Raw genomic sequence first — 17942 nt, 5'->3', positions numbered from 1 at the left:
ATTCACTCAATATTTATAGGTATCAGTTTACTCATTTGGAAGGTAAGGGTAACCATAATTACCCTTTAGGCCCATTGAGAGAATCAAAGAATAATAATAGGCACCCAATAGACAATGACTGGTTTATAGCCATCTTCCAAAAAGACACAATGTAATTAGTATGAATGTTATATTTATGATCATCTTTGCAAATTATAGCTATCTTTAAACAACTTTTCTACAGTATAGCATGAGACATCTACTGAACTACTTTCAAGTTTGGCTTTCCCAACAGTGTCCACTTCAGAGCTTTTGGGAGAAATAAGTTTGATAAAGGGCTTGGCACAGTGCCTGGCATGGAGCAGGGCCTCCTTCAATGAAATAAATTTGTATTTAACCTCTAGCTCTTTAAGATCACACTCCTTGCGTATTACTCAAAGTAAGGAGATGTGAGAGCTTCCCTCTCTGCTAGTTAAATGGTGACCAGGGCACTCAAATTCCTCTCTTTGATCTCACAGAACATTCTCTGCCGGGTGGCAGCCTCACCTGGTAACTCAGGTTGTGGATACTGAGGCTCCACCACTTCCTAGCTGCGGAGATGACCCTGGGAAAGTTGCTTAGCTTCTGGGTGCCTTGGTTTCCTCAGAAAGGTAGCAGTAGGGCCCGCTTTTTGGGGTTTGCTGCTGTGGAGATGAAATGATCTTTATAAAGCACCAAGAACAGTGGGTGGCACAGAGTGAGCACTATGCATTTGCTGCCATTATTAACAGATGTCCCATTAATACAAGAGGTACCTCTCAGGCTCTTCCAGCCTTGAAAGTGTGTGTTCTTGATTCTTTGGGGGCTCCTTCCTGCAGGAGGAGGAAGAAGGAGGCAGAAAAATAAGGAGAGCAAGCATTTCAAAGAGAATTTCATAGACTCCCCTTGCTCCAGGAATTTTTGTGTTTTATGAACAGATATAACTTCTGTCCTCATAGTGAGAGAGAAGATGGTGAACTGACGGATGGGCAAGGAGTGTGAGTGGGATAAACTTAACAAGCTGCTAAGAGATGTTAAAGGCCAAATGGGTTCTTGAAAGCCATTACAAGGCTATGGGGGATGTCCCCCCAAGCTGTGGAGGCAGGTCTCCTGGCATCAGCTCAGAAAGAATCCTTCTCCTCTCTCAGGGAAAGAAACTCGCGCAGTCTTCAGGACATAAACCGACAGCTGTGGTTTGTTCTGCAACTGCAGAACTGCCTGGAGACCAGAGCTAAAAATCACCATGGAAATAATCTGGTGTTTCAGAGGAGGACCAGCACCGGCTCTGAGTGGACCCAGCCTGAGGTTTGTGAGAAGGCCCAGCACCCACAACATGGCTTGGAGTGCGGAACTAAATATTATAACCCCAGATTTGACAAAGTCTTGTGTCTCAGGGCCTGTTAGATGCTTTTAAGAAGAGCCAGGGATTGTTTTGTTTCTGTTCTAGTGGGCTGGAGCGGGAGCCTGAGAATGGTGCAGACTGTGTAGCTCCCAGACACCAGAGGAAGGGAGGGATACCAACTACATGTACAGCCTTATGTCAGTCCATGGTCATCATCCCAGGATGGGCTTCACCAGCCTGTGGGCAGCACAGTCATGCAGGGATGGGCAAATGGGATGAGTCCTGTCTGCCTGTAGTTCCAGGTGGCAGCACAGAACCAAGTAGGAGGGTGTGGCAAGCAAATAGAGTCCCTGAGAGCAGCCAAACTGCAACTCCATTCACCTTGATAAACTTGCTCAAAAATGTATTAGTTCAGCTGGTGTTATATCAAGTGGATAAAAGGTGAAGTTTTGGCATTGGCTTCAAATTCCAGTCTGTCCTTATGTGACCTGGGCAAGTACCATAAGCTCTCTGAGAACTATCCTTGCTTTCAACAGTCTCCAGACCAACAGACTCAGTCATACTTCAGTCACTAATTCTCATTTCCCACAATCTTTTTGACTCCGTTAATCCATCTTGAATATACAATTTACTTAAACTCATGTTGCTCATCTGTAAAATGGGGTTGTTGGAAGGATCAAATGAGCTAATACATTTGAAGTACTTATTCATAGTAAGAGCCCAAAAATGCTAGCTATTATTGATTCTTGCAAACCTCTCATGCGCCTAGATATCTCTCTAGCTTCAATTTCTTCATCTATACAATGAGGATAACAAGTAGGGTTACTTTAAAGGGCTATGTAAAATGTTGTGTGCTTTGTCCATAGCAGGCTTTCAGTAACTGGAAGCTGTTACTATTTCTCAGGTAGGAATGTGCTGACTGGCTTCTGGTATTGTCTGAACATGTCTCTGAGGATGTCCTTCAACACAGCAGAGGAACTGGGCTGGTATTCTGGGAATAACAATCACTGATATTTGTAGGATATTCCCATGCATTATCTCATTTACTCCTCATCTCAACCACTAGGGCTGGTGCATTGCCCAACACCAGTGGGTGCCATGCTCAGAGATCACTATGCACTGGTGTCCCTTGAAGTTATGCAACATGGTGGTGCTGTTCACCTCATGGATTACAGGTAAAGGAGGCCAGGTGGGTGATGGGAGTTCAGCTAGATCCCCTGCTGGACCTAATCTCCCTAGAACCCTGGCCTAAGAGCAAAATGTTTCCTGTGATTCAGGCTGCCACTGGGAGCAAAGCTCTCCAATCTCCTTGCTCATCCAGTGGCTTTGGTGGCTTCCTTTTGTTGTTGTTGTTGTTGTTATTGTTAAAATGCAGGATGTCTTCCCTTCAGGAGGATAAAGCTTGTAATAGAAAGCATCCAACTCCTTAGCTGATGTGAGTGTGTAAGTCTTGGGAGATGCTGAGGAGACAATAAGAAATGGTCCAGATGGTATGGCCCTACTCACCCATGTTTGGAAGCCCTGGGCTCCTCATGTCACCATGAGGACCTTGGAGAGGGAGGACACAAGGAGGGAGGTAGAAGTGAGGACAGAGAGGGAAACGGTGCTATGGACCTGTCATCTGCTTTGCAATCCATCCACTCTTCCTCCCCGGCTCCCACCCAACCTTACAGAGCTTCAGGCAGTAAGGAATGAGGGGTGGGTAGACCAGAACTAGGAAGAGGGTTTGAGCGGCAATTCAGAGAAGCCACTGGAAACCTAGGAAGCTGGCTAGGGTCCAGCCAACAAAGATCTTTGAAAGGTCCTGAACTGCATCTACGCCATCCCCTCCTAGTGCTCCAACCCCTTTGTTCAGGTTTGAAGGGAGCATAAGCTCAAATGCCAGCCAGGGAGATGTGACTCTGGCCCTGTGGGTGCTTCAGTGAGCCAGAGACCACATGGCCCACCTAAAAGGAACAGCTGACGTTACTGGGAGGAAATTTAGTCCAGTTTTGCCACATCTTCCTGATTTTCAGAAAAAGCCAGAAACCTGAATTGTTTCTGGGAAATCTCTTAATTTTTAAATGTTGGCCACTAATCCAACATTTTTAAATAAAACTGCGTGGCCAAACATGTCTGTGATGGGACACGACCTATGGCTGCCATTTTGTGCCAACTGAGTTCCTGTAACTTCTCGATTCCACCACTGGGCAAGACTCCTCTTCCTTCACCCACAGGCAACACTTTGCCTTCTGTGATTCTTTTCCTCTGAGGCGCCCCTTTGCAAGTGTGTACAGCCTGAGCCAGGATAACGGTCTGGGGGGAAGAGCGTGAAGCTAGATGTACTAGGAGATGTGCCACGTGCCCTGGACGAAGACCTTCCGTCAGGCTCAGACCTCTGAATCCCCCTTGAGGGAATGAAGATAAGGGGCCTTGGACAAGTCTGTCACTTCTTTCCTCTGCAACCTAGTTCCCATATCTGACACTGAGGGATTCACTGTGTAATATCTAAAGATCCTTCCACCTTTGACTCTGTGATTTGTTTTCACTGAGGGAGAATGGAGGAATAGGGTAGCACGTGTGATGCGGGCGTCTTATTAATATTTATCATAGCCACCACTTCATGAGGATTCCTATGTACCAGGTGCTGTGCTTTAGCAGCATGAATTATTACAAGAATTATTACATTTAATCCTCCCAAATGCCCTTTGAAATAGGAATTTTCATGTGTGCAAAGATGGTCACAACATATCTGTTCACCGTGTTTTTTTATAATGTGAGTCAGCCACTCTTTTCATCAAGAAATGGAATCTATTTCTTCAGCCCCTAAGTCTGGCTGGTCTTGTGCCTTCCTTAGACCAATAGAATGTACTAGAAGTGACATTCGAGAACTCCCAAGATTAAGCCTCAAGGCCTTCCACTTGCTGTCATGAGATGCCATGTAATGAAACCAACGTAGCCTAATAGAGGATTAGAGACTGCTTGAAGAAAAACTAAAGTGCCCCAGCTGAGGACCAGCATCAGCTGCCTGGTCTGACAGCGAGTCCATCTTAGTATTCAGTGTACTCAGCCGCCCTCTGACGGCAGCCACAGGGGTGAACCCAGGGGAGATCAGCAGAAGAACTGCCTGGCTGCGTCTGGTCCAAATTATAGAACCATAACATAGAATGGTTACTGTTTGAAATCACTAATTTTTTTTTTTTCTTGAGACAGAGTCTAGTTCTGTCACCCAGGCTGAAGTGCAGTGGCATTATCTTAGCTCACTGCAACCTCCACCTCCCAGGATCAAGCGATTCTCCCATCTCAGCCTCCTGAGTAGCTGAGATTACAGGCGTGCACCACCATGCCTGGCTAATTTTTGTATTTTTTGTAGAGATGGGGTTTCACCATGTTGGTCAGGCTGGTCTTGAACTCCTGACCTCGTGATCCACCCGCCTTGGCCTCCCAAAGTGCTGGGATTACAGGAGTGAGCCACCACACCCGGCCTGAAATCACTAATGTTTTAATAATATTTTTATTGAGATATAATTCACATACCATAATGTCCACCCTTATAAAGTGTACAATTCCATGGATTCAAGTATAAAGTTGTGCAGCCATCACCACTGTCTAATTTGAGAACGTTTTCAACACCCCACCCCCCAAAACCTACTACCCATTGGCAGTCACTTCCCACTGCTCCCGCAACTACTGCAGCCCGTGGCAACCACTAACCTACTTTCAATCTTTACAGACTTGCCTACTTTGGACACTTCATATGAATGAAATGACATAACATGTGGCCTTTTGTGACTGATTTCTTTCACTTAGCATAATGTTTTCAAGCTTCATCATGTTGTAGTCTGTATCAGTACTTCATTTCTTTTTACTGCCTAATATTTCATTGTTTGAATATACCACATTTTATTTGTCCATTCATCAGTTGATAGACATTGGGGTTGCTCCTATTTTGACTTATATTATGACTATGAATATTCCTGTATAAGTTTTTGTGTGAATATGTTTTTAATTTTCTTGAGTATATACCTAGGACTGGTATTACTGGCCACATGATAGCTCCATGTTTAACACGTTGGGGAACTGCCAAACTGTTTTCCAAAGCAGTTGCACCATTTTACAGTCCCACCAGCAATGTGTGAGGGTTCCAATTTCGCCACATCCTTGCCAGCACTTGCACTTGCACTGCCTTTTACTGCAGCCATCCTAGTGGGGGTAAAATGGCATCTCATTGTGGTTTTGATTTGTATTTTCCTACTGACTAATGATTTGAACATCTTTTCATGTGCTGTTGACCATTTTTATGTCTTCTTTGAAGAAATCTCTATTCAAATCCTGTGCCCATTTTAAAATGGAGTGTTTTGTTGTTTAATTGTTGGGTTGTAAGGGTTCTTTTTGTATTTTGGATACAAATCTCTTATCCAATATAGGACTTACAAACATTTTCTTCTACTCTTGGATTGTCTTTTTCACTTTCTTGATGACATCTTTTGAAGCACCAAAGTTTTAAAAATATCTATTTTTTAAAATCTACTAAGTTTTGATAAGGTGCGTTATAGAGCACTAAATCATGGACACACTTTCCCATTTTTAAGATGAGGAAACTAGAGCCCAGAGAGCTTAAGTGACTTGTTTAAAGTTACACAGCAAATAGCTGATAGTATACTGCTATTATCTGTCTATCTATCTATCATCTATCTATCTATCTATCTATCATCACCATCTTGGACTACAGTGTGAGCAGAATGTTCTGGATTCAGAGTCATAAAGGGACAATGATGGAAGGTTATTTGAAAAACATGCGATCCATCAGTTCCTCCACACATTCTGCACTGTCTATGCTGATACCTTAAGGTCTTCGAAAGGCAACTTACTTGACCCCTCAGTCTTGGCTGCCTTACAAATGTGCTTACAGGGGGTCGTGCTTGTCATCGCGCTCTCAGCTTTCATCAGGCGACAGTGAAAGAATCACTTTTAGGAAACCTACTCTCCATTACTGAGGGAACCTATTGAGGATGTTGTTCCCCCTGTCACTTGTTATCCACACTTTGATGCTTTGGAAGAAAAGTCCTTGCAGATATAAGTGCCACAAAATACTTTCCTTCATCTGAGCAACTGGTGTGCTTCCTCCTCATGAAGAATACAAATAAGAATATCGTCTTTTTTTATTTTTCAGTGTGGCTGCCAGGAAGCTCAGAGTAAGGAAATAGGATAATTATTCATTGAGGAGGCTCTAAACAGGCCTGCCTATCTTCATTCTGATTTTCTCTTTAATCTTCACCTTCCATCTCTCTATCAAGTCATTTAACAGATATTTATTGACAGCCTATTATGTGTTAGGACTGAAAGATGAATGAAATAGACATGATGCCTGAAGCACAGTCTGTGGTGCCCCTGCCCATATCCTCTTGGGCCATCTCATTATAATACAGGACGGCCCAACTTCTAATGGCTCTAGGGCTGTCCCTGGCTGACCAGTGTAATTTCCCCAGTCAGAGCATCCCCAAAGAACTGGAAAATTAACCCCTACCCCACCCCAGTGAGCTGTGCTCAGCCAGTGATTGAAAAGAGTTGGTTTATGAAATACCCAGCACCCTCACCCCTAAGGGCAGAGGGTAGGAAGTGCTGAGATGCATGCATGTTCTACACTGTCTCCAAGGGCTGAGCTCCAGCTGCCCACAGAGGTAGCTGCCTTGAACACACGCCTCTCTCAGGCATCTCTGCTCCACTTTCCTGAGCCCCTACCTGTGCTTCTTGGGATAACCTGCAAAATAAAGCCTTCTTTCAGGATCTTCTTTAGGGGAAACCTAAACTAAGATAGCCCCTAATGGCATGGAGTTTATATCTTATTAAACATAACCAAATCATTATTCAACAGCTATAGTGAAACGTTCTGGAGGTAGGGACGTGAAATCAAAGCCAAGACCTGAAGGGTGAGTAGGACACAGCCCAGAGAGAGAGTGCAGGTGGGGAATGAATGGCTTGCCTGGCGGGTGTCACAGCCTCTGCTAAGGCCCAGAGGTGGGAAGGGGCTGGCATGTACCAGGAACTGAAGGAAAGACATTCATAGCATTGCTGAGCCAACCAATGAGGCAGGGCATGGCAAAGGCTCTTGAACATCATAAAGCAAGGCCCCAAGTGACTAGGGACTTAGGCAGAGGATCCAGGAAGAAATATATGTTTTTATTGTTAAATAATGAGGCTAACTTCTCTGCTTCAACAAAATATCCGGTGAATATTTTACTATCTCGGTTTGTATGTGTCGCTCAAGTGTCCAAAACCTCACCCCTGACCTCCCTTGTTCATCCTCTGAATGGGAGCAATGGGACAGGAACGACCAAGGGCTTTGGAATCAAATCAACCTGGGCTTAATCCCTAATTAGCCAACACACGGATGTTGATACCTTTCTCCAGCCCAGGGGTGTGTCCTGGATTGAAAGGGATAATCTTAGCCTAAGAGAGCTGTTCTGCAGGCTAGCTTTATATCTTCACACTCCAAGATCAGAGGAGTCTGGTGTCTTGTGTTTACATACAGATGCACACCCTCTTTTCATGCAGCTCCAGGATCCCCTGTGAACTTGGAAAAATGCATTTGGATGATGGCTCTGAAGAGAATGAGTCACAGCATTGCACCAGATGGCCTGGCTGTAGTACTGACGCTCTTCCCTCCCTCCCCTTGCCTGGCCAGAGTAGAAAGTTTTCTGCCAGGTTTCCTAAAGCTGTTTTGGGGATACTGACTCCCCGTTCCTATCAAATCAGTGGAGGCTCCCCACTCGGGTAGGCTTCTCTATCTCAGCCCTGATCCCACTGATGTACCAGCCTGTTTGCTTGTCTGCATCCCCCAGTGCACCCCAAGCTTCTTGGGGTTGGGGCTGGGTATTGCTTACCTTCTTACTTCTGATAGTTGTTAAATAAATATTTGTCCACTGAAGGAAGGAAGACACTGAACTTGTTCTCAGGAAGTGTGTAAGCTGGTTGTCAAGATTAACAGGGGAGTAATCCCACAGAGCCAAGTTCCTCCATTATAAGAAAATCCTAGCTTGCCTGTAATTGGTGGCACTTATCTTGAGAACACCATACCAACTTCTAGGCCAGGCCTGAGGCTGCTAGGGCTGGGAAACAGCCTGGAGCTGAGGCCTTGGAGGAATGGATGAAGAAGCTTGCAGACAAGAGAGATGGGAGGAAAGGGCTGGAGTCTGCAGTAGAGGCTGATGCTGCCAGCCTGTCATTCTCCATCAGTGGACAGAGGTCACAAGGTACATGCCATTCCCTCCTCTTTGTGTGGGTTCTCCAAAGTGCCACAGCTCACTTCTGGGGGGTTCAGGGGATCCTTGGCTTGCTCTGATCCTGGCATCTACCTCTGAACCAGAGACAGGCACAGACTGGGAGTCCCTGGTCTGAACACTGACTGGAGGCCTATGAAGCCTCTTGGAGCCATAGTTCCACCTAACAGGGACAGCCTCCCCGGGCCAGTGGCCAGAGAAACCTGCCAGATCCTCCATCTCAAGAAGTGTGAGCTTTAGACATGCAAAAAGTGCACAGTTGATAGCAGGTCATAGAGCAGACAGTAATCCAAAGACAGGGTGGTAGAAGCCAAGACGTAGCTCAGTGCCTCTCCGCTGTCCATATGCCCTTGAACCACCCGGGACCTCATTAAATGCAGACTTAGGTCAAGTAGGTCTGGGGTGGGGCCTGAGATTCTGCATTTCTGATGAGCTCCCAGGTAATGCTGATGCTATTGGTTCCTGGACCACAGTTAGAGTAGAGGGCAGTGGTTGTTAGTGACAAGACAATAGGAGGTGAGCTGACAGATGTACAGAATACTTGGCCAGGTGCTAGGGCCCCTGCTGCTGCAGGATGTCAGGAAGGCCAAGTCCCCAAAGGAACTGTGGATCGTGGGTCTCCTTCCTGTCCGCCTCCTTCAGCCTTGTCTGGACAGTTCCCTGTTCCTTACTTACTTCCTGTGTAAACTTGCAGTAACTCCATCCCCTTAAGTGACTTGACCATCTCTGTTTAGTCAACTAAAGTGGCCTAAGCAGTGGTCCTCAGCCTGGCCACACATTAGACTCACTTAGAGAGTGAGTTCCCGTGAATCACATTTACTTGGTCTGGGCTGGAGCCTTGACATGACGATTCATTGGTTCTAATGTGGGTGGAGGCTGTGAACCACTGGCCTCATAATGGCTCTCAAACTTTAACATGAATGGAAATCACCTAGGGATCCTGTTAAAATAGACATTTCATCTAGTAGGTTTAAGTGGGGTCTGAAGGGTCTGCATTTCTGAGGCTGCAGGTCTGAGGACCACACTGTGAGTGGCACTGGAGTAAATAACATCAATTCCTCCCACCCCAGGACAAGGTGAAGATTAACCACGTCTAATCTAACCCCCAAGGCCAGCTGGGTTTGTCCTGAAGTGCAGAGTAAGACCCTACCACACTTGTTACCATGAGTGCGATTGACCCAAGAAAGAACGCTATGGAATTAGCTCTGTCTACACTGCAACCCCACTGCGGGGTAAGGGATCCAGAGTGGAGGTCCAGAGGAGGTACTGCCTCTGCTGCGGCCACTGTGGACTCGAGGGCTGGAAGCTTGGTGTTTGTGGCGTCCCTTCGTGACTTGGACAGCCAGGCCCCATAAGCACCACTCACACTGCCCATACTGGGTTGTCTTCCCTCTCTTGTCGGGGGAATTGAGCTAAGTTCCAGCCCCAGGTCTCAAGCCCAGCTTGTTCCTGTTCTTGTCCCTCATCCCGAAGGGCACGTCTACTGTCTTGGATTTATTGATGCCCTGTCAGCTGCCTCCTTCCTCTTTTGCAGGCCAGGCTATCACAGCCAACAAGGGGTGTGGGGAGTCATCTTGGGGTGAATCACGGCCTGGCAGGACAGAGTCTTCGCAGGGAACTGAGTGGACCCTGCGTGGATTGCAACACCATCTTCTACTTGACAACAAAGCGGCAGCCAAGGCGATTCTCCCGCCCCTGCCCTTCCCTCTGACCCCTTGCCCATTATGGCCTCTGGGGCAGGAAGTGGGGAACAAAGGAGAAGATACCCCTCCCAGCTCTCCCCCCCCAGCTGTGAAGAGCCATTGACCACCTGGGGCCTTGCAGCCCGGCTGCACCATAAAACCACCTGGGGAGTTTTAAGCTCTTGGTGCCCAGGCCTCACCCCAGACCAACTAAATAGAAATCCTTGGAAGTGGAGTACGAGTATGAATAGTTTTTAAGACTTTCCGGGTAATTCCAATATACCTGCACATTTATGATGATTTAGCAGCCTCCAGGGCCAGAAAATAACTTTTCAGTCAGAGAAAGGACAGCAATATGGTATCCACAGCTCCATTTTTCTCCATCTCTCCAACTTAACTCCTAGGCCATTTACTCAAGAATATGATAAGGGTAACTTCTGTTTGGACTTAATACACAAGGAAAATCATCACACGTTGTATGTCATTTTCTCTACAACCTTATGCACGGGTGTTATTATTATCCCATTTTACAGTTGAGGAACTGAGGCTCAGAGAGGTTGAGTGACTTGTACAAGGTCACACAGTAACAGGTGGTACCAGGATTCAACCCCAGGTCCACAACTGTTTAATCACAGCTATGGGTACATAAACCAGGGAAACACAGGCTGAACCATAAAGGCAAGTTAAAAGCAGCTAGCACACAGCCAGCTACCGCTGAGCTGACATTTATGTTTAAGGACAAACCACCGGGGCCATGAGGTAGCCTGTTCCTCTCTGCTGTCTTCTCTATTTTCTGACCCTAGTATTGCTTCCTACGTGGAAGCTTCCCAAACTCTACCAGCTCTCTACTCGCTTTCTCTACCAGTAGTTCCCCAGACTATCTAGCATCAGCTTAAAAAAATTCCGATTACTGGGCTCCAACTCAGAACTCTGAAGCATTGCCAGTGAGGGGGTCTGAACATCTATGTCTTTAACAAGCAATACAGTGGGGTTGGGTGTGCACATACTTTTGGGAAGTCGTGGTGTAACTCCTCGCTGTTGAAAAATGTGCTCTGTGGGCCAGCAGTGCTGGTGCCACCTTGGAGTGCCTTTGATAGAAATGGAGCATCTGAGGCTGCCCTCCTGACCTGCTGAATTTGACTGCATTTTAACAGGATGCCTACATGATTCACATGCACCTTAAAGTTTGAGGAGCACTGCTCTGGCCAGTCTGTTTGGCATAAAGAGTGTGCCTTAGAGCAGAGGTTCTCAAAGTGTCTCTGGATTGGGAGCAGCAGCAGCAGTACCAGCAGTTTGCAGAAATGCAGATATTGAGCCCCACCTCACACCCACTGAATCAGAAACTACAGGAATGGAGGCCAGGAATCTGTATTTTTAACAAGCCCACTAGTTGTTCTGATACACGCTCAAGTTCAGCCCTAGATGTAGATTACAAAGCACTGGCTCACACAGCAGCCTCTTTGATCCTAGGAACCCATTGCCCCTGCACTGGATACCAGGATGATCAAAGGAGAGCTGGGGCCTGGAAGAACTTTGAAAACCATCCGTGCTGCAGGAGGCTAAATGGGCAGGGTTTGTTCCTCCCACCCCTTCTTTGACAGCAGCTTGGAAGGGCTGAGTTAATCCCGTTCCTGTTTGTGGTTCCATCATGGGCTCTTCTCTATTTTGCCTGAGTATTCATTCAGTTTTATCCCCACCTCTGCCCCGAGGACCCTCCCTTTCCCACAGCACAACCATTTCGTTGAGTTTGTTCTGTTCCTGTAAAGAATGGATTGGTTAGTGTGCATGGATTCACATTTCCCCTAATGATACAGTGTTGTAGGCCGTTTTCTGTGCCTTTTTCACTCGGCAGGGGATTTTTAAGGTCTCCCTTCATTGTTGAATGTACCCAGAGTCTGTTGCTTCTAACTCAGGCTGAGTATCTCATAGGGTGCACCCAGCTCCTCCTGCCCTGTGATGAGACATCCAGGTGGCTTCCAGCTCCTCAGCACCATCAAGGATGCTGTGATAAGCATTTCCCCAAGTGTCTCCCCATGGACCCGTGTGAGTTCTCCCCATTTTAAGATGAAAACACTTCCAGCCCATGTGACTTGCCCAATCTCTGGTCTGGAGAGTGGCAGACTTGCAAAGTGTAGTGTGGTGGTTAAGAGTATGACTTTGGTGCCAGACTCACCTGGTCAGACAACCTGGCACCAATCCCTCCATCTTTCTGTGCCTCAGTTTCCTCACCCATGAAATGAAACCTACCTTAGAGGTTTTCTATGAAGAGTTGAAAACAAAAACCACTGAGCAGAGCCTCTAGCACATAGTAAGTGCTGAATAAATGTTCACTATAATTTTGCCTCTCTTTTCAGAGACTGTCTTTTGACCTCTTTTCCACTGATATTTTTCTTTTTTGCTCTTGCATCATTGGTAATTTTCCTCAAATGCCACCTATTCAAACTGACCTCCAGAAATGACCCTAGAGGTACTCAGAAAAAGGCCTGTGGCCTGGGCAGGAGGGAAAGGACAACAGGCAGAGCTAGTTTGGGCGTTTGGGTGTAGGAACTGGGACAGAGGGGCTTGTCTGGGTTAGGAGTCAAGGATGGAATTGCAAGAGGATGTGTGGCTGGCGATAGCACGGGGCGCGCTACAGCCCGAGGCACAGGCTCCTGATGTCCTAGCGTTCTGCTGGTCCTGGTGGGAAAGCAGCGGTGCAGGGCCCGCATACAGGAGGTGCTTAATACATGGCTGTTTCTCTTCTGTGTTGTATTGTGGCCCAGATTTAAAGGGGTAGGAGCCGAAGAGTCCTGTCACCCTGGGGGGAGGGTGGAGATCGTTTGCCTTGCTTTGCAGGGACTCTCTTGTGTATGCAGGCGAGGAATCCAGTTAAGGGAAGGCGCCAGAGCTTGAACCGCAGACTGGAGAGGGGAGTCTGCGGCCAAGGCCTGGGCTGCGCAGGCCGCGCGCCCCAGCCGGGGCCAGCAGAGGGCGCTGAGCACCTCCGCACAAAGCTGGCGGCCGTTCCGTGGGAACCCTGGCAAGCTGGGGATTGGAGAATCCAATCGTCTCCCTTCGCAGGGGTTGAGGAGTTTCCTCCCGACTGCCTGGGACCTTCAGTGCTAAAATCTGGGAAGTCTCAGGCAAGTCAAGATGAGTTGGTTACTCTGGCTGGAAGAAGCAACCACTGAAGTGTTGCACACACACATAAACACACGTGCACATCAAACACACACAGCACAAAATGTATCCAGACTTGCACCACGCACCTCACAGTGCACATCACACACTCATGAACATCACGCTACATGCATAACATACACAATATGCTTGCACACATACACATGTATCACTCACACCACACATGTATAACATACATGCAACACACAAAGAATACATACGCACGCATGTACCACAAAAACATGTAAAACAAACACTACACCACACACAGGCACAGTACATGCACAGTATATATGCACATCACACCACATGCACAAGATACACAATACACATGTATTACACCCATGCACACTACACACACAGCACACACAAATATGTGCACAGCACACACACCACAAAATTTACCTGCAATTGTGCCACATACAACATATCCATGCACTTTATACCACATGCATAATAAACACAACACACTTGTACATGTATGCATATCCCATTCACACAATGCATTTATAACACAATGCACCACAGAAGCACATCATACGCAAGAAACACAGTCGCAACACAATACCTGTGCACACATGCACCACATAAACATATGCAAAACAAATAGCAAACTGCAGCACACACCCAGATGAACAATGCATGTGGCATCACCCAACACACAATACATATATGAACCATGCACATAATACATGCACATTAACACACATGCACACAAGACAACACATTGCACAATGTATACCTGTGCATATCATACCACATACACAAAGTAACATGCACCAAGCATATAGGCACCACATAATGCAGTACGTGCATGTACTACACACACATGCGTGACATCCATTTAATACACATCATGCAATGCACACATAACGCAGAGAATATATACAACACACATGCACAAACACACATATAACATGACCCACAAATATGCATATTCACTGCACATTTGCACTATGCAAACACACAGTCACACACACATACCACTTGGGTAGCCACAGACCCTCTTGTTTCAGGCAATATTATTTCTTATTGGCAAAAAGAGGATGCTCATTCTTGCTCCAGGCCAATGAAAAATGTGTCAAAAAACTTGAAAACTATATGTTTGTTCATTCAGCAATCACTTCTTTACTGCATGTTGGGCTTTGGGATGTACAATACAAACTCAGTCCTGACCTTCTAAGGGGCTCACAGCATAGCAGGGAAAGCAGGCATTCGACTGATAAATACATCAATGATCATTTGGCTTTAGTTGTCGTAAGTGCTATGAATTAAAACTCCAGGGTGCAAGGAGGGCACAAAACTAGAATGGGGTGAGAATTTCCTGAAAATTGCTTTTAAAGGTAAGGCTTGAAAATAGTGTGGCGGGGTTGAAATGGAAGTAGGGTGAGGTGAGTGAGGCACCCGGGGCACACAATTTAAGGAGATGTTCACTCCTGGCTGCTGACCCTGCAATTGCATGCCCTTGAGTGTGAGTGGCTGAGTAGCCAGGCTGAGGGGAACTAGATCAGGGATCTGAGGAGTGTGTGGCCCTGCTTCCAACTGCTGCTCTGCACAAATGTGTGCTTTCCAGGAAACTCTCCAGGCTCTGGGAGGAGCAATGGCCTATAGGAAAAGGGACCTAAATCACCAAACTAAAACTGACCAGCTGCCTTGCTCCCTGGATGCTGGTAACCAAGGCTCCCTCCTCAATGGCCAGCCGTGGTGACAGTAAGGGAGCAGGGGGTGTGGAGGATGGGCCAGCATCTCCCTGGGCACAGCTCTGCACATCGCCTACACTTCTCGGCTTACCTCCTGGGGCTGCGGCTGCCCTGGCAGGGTAAATTGCAGTCAGTACAGTATTCTGGCTCTCAGGCACTGGACCCGTTTCCTTAGTCTAGTGGCCCAAGGAGGGTGGCATGGAGTGGTGGGTCAGGCAGACTGGAGCTCACATGCCTGCATTCAAATCCCGACTTTGTTACCTACTAGCAGCGTGACTGGGAAAGCAACTTTGCCTTGTTTTCATACCTATAGAATAAGCATGATGATACTACTAGCACCCATCTTGCAGAGCTGAGGACTTTCCAGGACTTTATGAGTTAATACATTAAAAGCTTGTAAAGTAAATCCAGACACATGGGAAGAGCCCCCTAAATGTAAACTGCAATTGTTATTTTGATCCAAACTAAAAGCAAACACTAACAATAACCCTAAAATCAAAATGTAGTGGAGTCAGAGGGTTAGAACTGGAGAATGTCTGCTCTAACCTCCCTTCTGTGTTATAGAAATAAAGCCATTTGACCTAAAGACAGGAGAACTAGAACCCAGGACGGAGAAGAGAATGAACAAGCAGGAGTCCTTACTTTCTGCTCTCCAGGACAATGGTTCTCACCTGAAGGGCTTGTTCATACAGATCACTGGACCCCACCCAGGGTTTCTTGTTTGGCAGGTCTGGGATGGGGTCTGAGAATCTGCATTTCTGAGAACCCACCAGTGCCCAGGGGATGCTGACGCTGCTGGCCCAGGTACTGCATCTTGAAAAGCACTTGCTCTAAGGACAGGAGAGGCAGGGTACAGAAAGTTTGCGTCCACTTCATCATGCTCTGGGATCAGGGAAGGGAAAACAAGGGCTTACTTACAGCGGGTGCCGCACCTCGGGCAGAGCCCTCTGGAGGGGGATGCGGGCACTGAGTGCCTCCTGGAGGCCACGTGGATCCAGGCTGAATGGGGTCAGCTCCTCTTCTTCAGACACCTCCCCGTCCTCCTCGTCCATCCCCCAGTCCCTCTTTGGGGCTTCCTCATCCTGCCTCCTGTTTGGCTGCTTGATGAGGCGGTAGCTGCCACCTCTCCTGCCCTGGCTCTGGTTCCTTATGGCCCGGGGTAAGGCCACGGCCACCAGCAGCTGATCCTCCCGCAGTGAGATAAAGGGTGGCAGGCCCTCCAGAGGGCTGTACTCTTCGCCCTCATCCTCAGCCTCCAGTACCCAATCCTGGGATTCCCCAAAGTCCAAGCGGTACCTGGCTTCAGGGCTGTGCTTGCTGGCTTGGGCTGTGACAGTCTGGTGCAGGGTGTGCGGGGGAGGGTGCAACATCACCACCATCATCAGGACACATCCCAGCATCAAGAGCAGCAGGAGGAATTGGAGTCTGCATGGTCTCTGCCTGTATCGCTTCCTTAGGAGCATGTTGCTGGAACTTTCCAAATGCAACAGGTCATGTTCAAGTTCGCTTTCTCCCGCTCCAGGCTCCTTCAGCTTGCAGCAGGACCTGGGTTGCTCGTTCCACCTGGAAGTTTTTCTGCCAGTCACTTAACCTGCTCCTGACATTTGCCAACAGCGTGTGTAAGACCTGCTTCCACTTACAATCAGAAAACCACAGGACCCAAGTTTCACCCCAAGTCCTCTGAATGGATTTCTTTAATTGCCTTCTGAAAGCCCATTCACAGGGACTTCAAATTGAATTGCTTCCCTCCCTTTACCCCGGTTTTCTCCTTGGGAGAAAAATAATGATTCCATTCTGCTCAGGTGTTTCTTTCCCCCTTTGCATAAATAGGTTGCTATGAGGTATCTGGGATCAGCTGGTGGGTTCTCAGTCAAGCAGGGCTGACAGCCGTCCCTCTTTGGACGCTTCCAGTCAGGTCAGATCAACAGATGTAAAGCCGGCAGGCAGTGCCTGGTTTCCTTTCACACATAGCTCCACTCAGCCGAGAGCCCTCTGCCAGACACAACCCAGAGCCAAGCATGCGCCTCACTCCTGGTCCTAATGCCCTCACTGTTCCCAGGCTTTGCACAACTCGGCGTCGCCACTGCTAGAGCCAAATCAAAACAGGAATATCCCAAGAGTTCAGAAGGAAAGAATAATACCCTCTGATTCAGAAAGGCTGTGTGTGCGGCATAGATGCAAGGAGCTGCAGCTGTCTGTTTGCAACCTCAGCCTCCCACGGGGGGATCAGCCAAATTAGCTTGGACTCTCCTTCTCTTCCTGGGGACCCCTGTCCCTGTCCTCCTGAAAATGAGGGAGCTAAGGGAGATGATCTTGCAAGTCCCTTCTTCTCCCACAAGAGCAGCTGAATGGCTGCTCTACCCTGGCCACCGAGGGGGACGCTGGAAGAGGAGTGGCATGCTCTTTCCATCATAAAGCTTCCTTCATTTAACCAACACATAATTAATGAACACACGGCTATGGGCCAAAATTGTTCTGGGAACTGGAAGTAGAGCAATGAATAACACAGACAAAAATGTGTGTCTCATGGAGCTTGCATTCTAGTGAGAGATACAATTAAAACTATCCACTGGGTCAGATGGTGATGAGGATGAAGGCAAAAAAGCAGAGCAGGGATGGGGCTGGAGAGCATGGGCTGGGCTTGGAAACAGACATTGAGTGGTGGAGAAAGGTTTCATGGAAGAGTTACCATTTGTGTAAAGGAGAGGGCTGCACAGCTATCTGAGGTTGAGTGTTCGGGGCAGACAGAATGATAAATGTGAAGGTTCCAAGGCAAGAGTATGCTGGCATGTCTGAGGAACAG

The 17942-nt window shown here is 47.4% G+C and overlaps 1 protein-coding gene across 3 annotated transcripts in view; it reads right to left on the bottom strand.

Moving 5' to 3' along the window:
* The window catches only part of GALNT15 (polypeptide N-acetylgalactosaminyltransferase 15), a 73091-nt gene extending 55436 nt beyond the window's left edge, over positions 1-17655 (bottom strand). The window contains exon 1 of one of the 3 annotated variants that reach the window (XM_030816863.1): positions 16058-17655. In XM_030816863.1, the coding sequence (XP_030672723.1) occupies positions 16058-16602 (545 nt within the window). In that variant the 5' untranslated portion in view covers positions 16603-17655. The remainder of the gene's footprint in view (positions 1-16057) is intronic. The other 2 variants (XM_030816862.1, XM_012508604.2) reach the window with 2 other exon arrangements.
* Between the last annotated feature and the right edge of the window lie 287 nt (positions 17656-17942).

The sequence above is a fragment of the Nomascus leucogenys genome, chromosome 8, assembly GCF_006542625.1.
Source record: "Nomascus leucogenys isolate Asia chromosome 8, Asia_NLE_v1, whole genome shotgun sequence".
In the NCBI taxonomy this organism is placed as follows: domain Eukaryota; kingdom Metazoa; phylum Chordata; class Mammalia; order Primates; family Hylobatidae; genus Nomascus; species Nomascus leucogenys.
This window is presented reverse-complemented; position numbering and strand designations above follow the sequence as displayed.